The 6,233-nt window shown below is 39.5% G+C and overlaps 1 protein-coding gene across 3 annotated transcripts in view; it reads right to left on the bottom strand.

The window, feature by feature from the left end:
• The window catches only part of CEP104 (centrosomal protein 104), a 70,524-nt gene extending 64,304 nt beyond the window's left edge, over positions 1 to 6,220 (bottom strand). The window contains exons 1-4 of one of the 3 annotated variants that reach the window (XM_075604924.1): positions 6,107 to 6,202; positions 5,902 to 6,020; positions 1,403 to 1,524; positions 225 to 398 (exon numbers count right to left, since the gene is read on the bottom strand). In XM_075604924.1, coding sequence (XP_075461039.1) covers positions 225 to 398; positions 1,403 to 1,515 — 287 coding nt within the window. In that variant the 5' untranslated portion in view covers positions 1,516 to 1,524; positions 5,902 to 6,020; positions 6,107 to 6,202. Of the gene's footprint in view, positions 1 to 224; positions 399 to 1,402; positions 1,525 to 5,901; positions 6,021 to 6,066 lie in introns of all 3 variants that reach the window. The other 2 variants (XM_075604925.1, XM_075604923.1) reach the window with 2 other exon arrangements.
• Between the last annotated feature and the right edge of the window lie 13 nt (positions 6,221 to 6,233).

Raw genomic sequence — 6,233 nt, forward strand, 5'->3', positions numbered from 1 at the left:
AAACTAAGCACCTTCATGTGTGTTTGCTAATGAATGGGTCATTACTAAAATCTGGTCTGCCTGAAGGAGTAGAGAAACACTGATATGCATTGCTCAGCTGTTGGTGTGACCTGCAATGCCTTTATGAAGGACTTACAGCATGGCATTACATAATTGTAAACGCAACACTTTCTGTAATATTGGTGATTCTAAATACAAAATAACGTCAATAAAAGGTGACATACCCTAATCTACGGAACCTTTCAGACTGATAAGGAGTAAAATATTCCGGCAGGCTTTCTGAGATGTAAAACTCAATTTTGGATGATATCATATATTGGTGGGCAAGCAGCTGCAGCTTTCGAATTCGGCATCTCTCCACCATTTGAAGGACAATTTCTTGAGGATATTGGCAAAATCTGTGGAAAACAGGTACACTAATAACTTTTCTGCCGACATCCTCAATGTGTTGCAAATCACAGTAACAATGACAACATGGTCATGCGAAGAAGCCCCACTCAACTTCATGCTCAACGCTCCAAACATCACAAAAAGACTTAAGTTCTAATTTGCAAGTACAACATTGTAATTTAGATTGGCAGAAAGATATGTATTTTCCCTACAGTCTTCGATATTCATGCTATAAGCATACTGATCCAGAGGAAGGACAATTAAAAATGCCAGTGCAATATTATTTATGCAGTATTTAGTGCTAATCATGTCTCACAAGATAAAACAATGTCCTTCCTGGCTCCAGTAAAGCGCAATCAAATTGGTCCTTGGATCAATTCTCTGCCTATGTTTCAAATTCTTTAGCATATCTCTGTATTCCTTTCTTTTCTAAACAGACATGGGCCTTCTATCCAATGTAAACAAAGGTTGAGATATTATTCAGTTTCTGGGTATCTTGTCCCAAGAAATTCAAGAAGACAAATATAAATCAATTTTTCATGGAAAGATAGAACATTCTTAGGTTACTTTAGTCACCACTAAACATATGTTTTATTGAGAAATTATAACCTATAGAATATGCAATGACATACCAAAGAGTTATTCCAGTTTTACACTGGAATGTTTTTTTGCCCTATACAACTTTGAACAACAGATAATTATGAAAAGGTATTGTTTATCATAATGCATTGTTTCAGAGAGGTTTGCCAAAGTTAAATGAGTAGGTTTGATTAGATCAGTCTCAAAGTGTATGCTTTTATAATCAGATTTGTCAAGCGTAACTTAAGACAAAAAGAGGATTACTTGTTGTGATTAGAGATAATGTCAAAGGCTTTCTTGAGAACATTAGACAATTGTTGAATGCCCTTATAAAAACAGAATGGAAACCATGTAGGGATTTAGAACATGAATGAAATTAAACTAAAATGCTAGCTTAGATAGGAATATAAAGCAGAAAAGCTTATTACTGTACCTTGGTGATCTCCACCCATTGACTGTCGGTGCATGAACCATTAACTCTTTGGCACTATATCCATCTTCATGCCCAGATGAACTTATCACAACAAATCCAATCTTGTGAGGCATTCTGTAGCTCTGGAGAGTTTGAAAATTGTACAAAATTATTAATTAGGTACAAAACAGGAATTTCATGTACTGTCATATTTAAGTGGTGCATTATTAGTTAGAAAGGTTGACGGGAGCTGTGCACGGCCATTCCTGCTTTTGTGGTCATTCCATTATTAGTTAGAGATGGGTAATGTACAATCCAGATTTTAATACCGCTAAATAGCTACATTAAACTCAGGTGAGGTGGTAAAGTAGCAGTTCCTCTGCCCAAGGGGGCCCTCTGCTTCCCAACATATATACCGGGAACACAGGCGACGGTACTTCCTGGCTGTTTCCATGTCAAGCGGGTAAATAGAAAGCTGCAACGCATGATGTTGCGGCTTCCTATATGACCGTGTATTGCAGGAGATTTAAGCCATCGTTTTATTTCCCCCGGAAAGGACGGTACCAGCCCTATAACAAGTCATTCAGAGATATGGGAGGCTTCATAGATTTGGCATACAAATGAAATGTTGAAGTGCGAGATGAGTATACCAGCCATAAGCAAATGTAAAACGTTTGTGAAGCACGTTGCAAATTGCATACGTGAAGGTGTTCAGGCAGATGTCAAGAATTCAGATTTCTGTTCAATAATGTTCAATGGTTCAAAAATAATAGGATCTACTGCTGAAGTAATTATACTTCTTCAAGCAAGGTACTTACAAAAATAACAGTAAAAGAAACATTTTAGCAATAGCTCCCTTGCAAAATAGCACATCTTTTGGATGTCAACAGCATTGACAATGAGCTCGGCAAACGATGCTTAGATTGGAGGAATGGGAAAGGACTTGTAGACCTCGGTACTGATGGGGCTACTTCAATGATCAATGCAGCTAATGGATTAGCATAAAAAATGTCAAAGGATGTCAAGCACCTAGTAACAGTACTTTCTGTCACTCCCAAGATGCAATAAGTGTTTTAAAGTATGTTAAAGATGTACCATTTATTGATGAAGTTGATCGTGTACTCATATCAGTTTTCACATTTTACAACCATTCCTGTAAAAAGCAGAAGCAACTGCAGAAGTAACTGCAAAAACCGTCAGTAAGAAATGTTTAAAGTTGCAAAAATGACAGTCAGGTGGGTAGCAAACAAAGTTGGTACCATGTGAGCTGTAGTAGTAAACTTGGCGGTAATGCACTCAGAGAGTGTTATCTGTGATAAGAATAGTGATTTTTGGAAAGCCAAGGGAATATTTTAAACTTTGAAGAGGTTTTGCTTTTTCTTTTGGACTTTGTCAGTGCTCAAGTGTCTGTCACTAGTTTTCCAGAAGTCAGATTTACTTTTGAGTTAAGTATATTTGCATGTTAAGGAAACAAATATTATTTAGGCTTGAAGAGCTGAAATACGGCCCAGGTGCAATAGAGAATTAGTTCCCCATAGCAACTTCATTAAAAAAAAAAAAAAAAAAAAAAAAAAAGATGTGTTTAAAGAAGTACAGCTGACAGGAGTCAGGGACGACAGCGGTTTGAAGCAGACAGGAAGAAGCTATTGCAGGATGGAACGAGAAGTCCGAATGACAGCTTCACGAACCTGGCTAATAAAGATCTAGCAAAAGCTACAAAAGTTTTTGATACATTCACATGAAAAAACGAAAATGTACAAAGATTCGGTGTTTCTGAAATATTTACCCATGTGACACATTACAAGCCCCTGCTAAATAAAAGCAAAGATGAGCAGCATTTATTCAAAGTACATTAAGAGAGTGGTACAAAAATAAAGTCTGTGGTCGATAACTGGCTCTGAAACATCTGGTGGCCAAAGCTGCAGCAAGAATTGATAGGTTTCTTCCGTGAGGAAATGTGTTACAAATAGTGGCTGTTTTGCCAGTATCAACAGCATGTTGTGAAAGAATCTCCAGTCAAATGAACCCAAATAAAGACACATTTCGATCTTCATTGGAAAGCTTAAATGATCTAATGACAGTTCAATTAAATGGAGCATCTCTTTCACAGTTTGAACCTAGAAAGGCAATAGATATTTGATACTTTAGTGCCCAAACAACTAACTAAACATACTTCCAGAAACACTAGGTATTTGCACAAGCGCCAGCGCTCAAAAATAAAAGTACTAGCGTTAAGGTAAGTTGTAACTATTATAGTGTATGTATGTATATATATATACACATAGTCTATAGTGGAGAACATTAGATTTTGTTAATTTAAATGTAGGTCGGTAACTCATGTATAACTTTTGGTGGACTAGTGGCTTTTTTCCTGTACTGGTGAATCATAGTGGTATTTTTAAAGTCCTGGCTATATGGTTCTAAGGCTTCACACCGAATTAACAAGAAATTCACATGAATGCTGTTAGTTAAATGTTTTGTAGATATGCCTATTTTGTTTTTCTGTAACATTTCTTAATTGGGTTAATATGAGAGTATCTGCATTAAACCACTTTCCATACAAGATTACAGCTCTTATAACTTGGCTTGTAAAAAACAAAGTATTAAAATAAAGAAAAATGTGGCATATTGCATCATTTTCTGCTTGCATTTATGTTAAATGTTTGAATATTTCTCTCATTCGATGAAGATTATTAACGAGGGAAGTTACTACACCTAAAACCTGGCAGATTTTTTGACCCTGATAAAAGGTGAAGAATGATGCAAAATGACAAAAGTTGATACATCAAGATGTGACTTCTTCCTTTCTCCCCTTATTTACACCAAATCGAAGGCTGATGGAACATCTGACTCCGTTGGAGTAAAGTTCTTTCATACACTGGTCCAAGAATAAAGTTATGCTGCTTGGATCGATTGTGTTCTAAATGTGTTTTGACATCACACCTATTACCCTGGCCTGAAAAAGAACCTCCCCCCTCCCCCAACATCCCCACATAACAACCAATGTGTTGTGTTATGTCAGCATAAAGGAGCAAATACTAAGTTATTACCAAATACTAATTTACAATATAAAAGTATTTTCTTTCTTTACAAGAGCAGCCATAACTATACTAACTAAAATAAATTCCTTCTCAACTCCAGTACTTCATATAAAAGAGTATAGAGAGCCTGCATCAACAAGTTACATATAATGATTTAAAGATTGTAAAGATCAAGCCAATGGCTTCTCCGGAGTGTATTGATCATTACATAGCTATGGGGCCGCCGAGAAAGGGGAACAGCCGGTACAAGTGTCCCGGGCCCGGTGGCGGTGGGGCGCTCCGTGGCTGGACAAATCAATTGCCGCTAGGCCCCGGCTCTCCCCACCGGCAGGCCTCTTCCTCTCTCTCTCTCGCCGGGTCTTCTGACGTCAGTGCACGACGGGCCTCTCTGACGTAAGTAAGCTTGGCCTAGCTTCCCGAGTGCAGCGCCATGAGTGGGAGGCCCGGAGCATGCTGAAGTCAGAGGGCCTGGCGTGGGACAGAGAGAGAAAGAGGTCTGCAGGGGGGAGAGCCGGGGCCCGGCGGCAACTGTTCTGTCTGGCCGGCAGTCACCCCCATCACCCCCCCCCCCCACCCCCCCCCGGCAATCGCCCCCCCCTCCGTCACCGGGCCCAGCCTGACCATCACTAAGGTAAGTCTTTTTTAAAATATGTATTGTATTTTTTTTATATGTATTGTTTTTTTTAAAAATATATGTACTGGGTGATTTTTTTTTTTTAGATGCATTGTTTTTTTTTTTTTTTTTTAAATATGAGCAGTGGGGGAGGGTTATATGAGCATTGGGTACATTTTTAAAATGCATTGGGGGCCTTTTTTTTATATGTATTTGTTTTTTTTATATATGTATGGGGGGGTTATATGTATTGGGGAGGTGGGGTTCTGTATGTATTTGGGGGGGATGAACAAAACATTCATAGCTCCAAGGTAGCTCATGCATGTCAGCTGAAACAAGTCCATCAATATATATCATATAGAGGTAAGTAATCGGTGTGTTGTCAGCAGTCTTGAAATGCAGGTATAGTAGGTATTTCGCACGGCTATTCGCACTCAGTAGAAAATAAAATGGAAAAAATAAACATCCCTGCCAGGAATCAAACCCTGGTCCACTATGCTAATGGCCTACAGCATAACCACTGAGCTATAAGACTTTGATTGTTTTCTAGTGAATAAAGGCATAGAAACCTGTTCATAACAGCTCTGCTATTCGCACTCAGCTCAGTTCTACTGAGTGCGAATAGCCGTGCGGCTATTTACACTCAACTGTGAATAGCCATGCGGCTATTTGCACTCAACTCTGAATATCCACTGCCTATTCTGACTGCTCTGTGTAATCTTTGAATGGAAACTACACATACATATATATGTGAGTGTCTCTCTTCCCTGATCTCCAAATAATCACTATCTCCTTCCTGCCATGGAAAATACTGGAAGGTCCCACAGATCATCACCCAGACTCTCATTCCTTAATACATTACTTACCCCAGGCCTGAGCACCCCGGGCCCAGGGTGCCCCGATCACAAGCTGACAGAGGCGGGGCTGGGGGCTAGAACAGGACCTCCTGGGTGTCGGCAGCCTGTAATCCCATCAACCTCTAAACCTGCCCATTACAAGGTATTTTGAAGCTGTATAAAACACGGACTCACTCTGTGCAACGCGCCAGCAGAAACGAATAATTAATGGTACCCGAAAATATCTCCTCCGGTGAGTCTCAGGTACCGGGCCATTAGAACCACCTCTCCTCCATCTCCATAACCACCGCTTAACAACAACCTAACTAAAGCGCAGGCGTGATGCTGGTGCCACGGGGGAT

The sequence above is a fragment of the Ascaphus truei genome, chromosome 6 (genome assembly GCF_040206685.1).
Source record: "Ascaphus truei isolate aAscTru1 chromosome 6, aAscTru1.hap1, whole genome shotgun sequence".
Classification (NCBI taxonomy): Eukaryota; Metazoa; Chordata; class Amphibia; order Anura; family Ascaphidae; genus Ascaphus; species Ascaphus truei.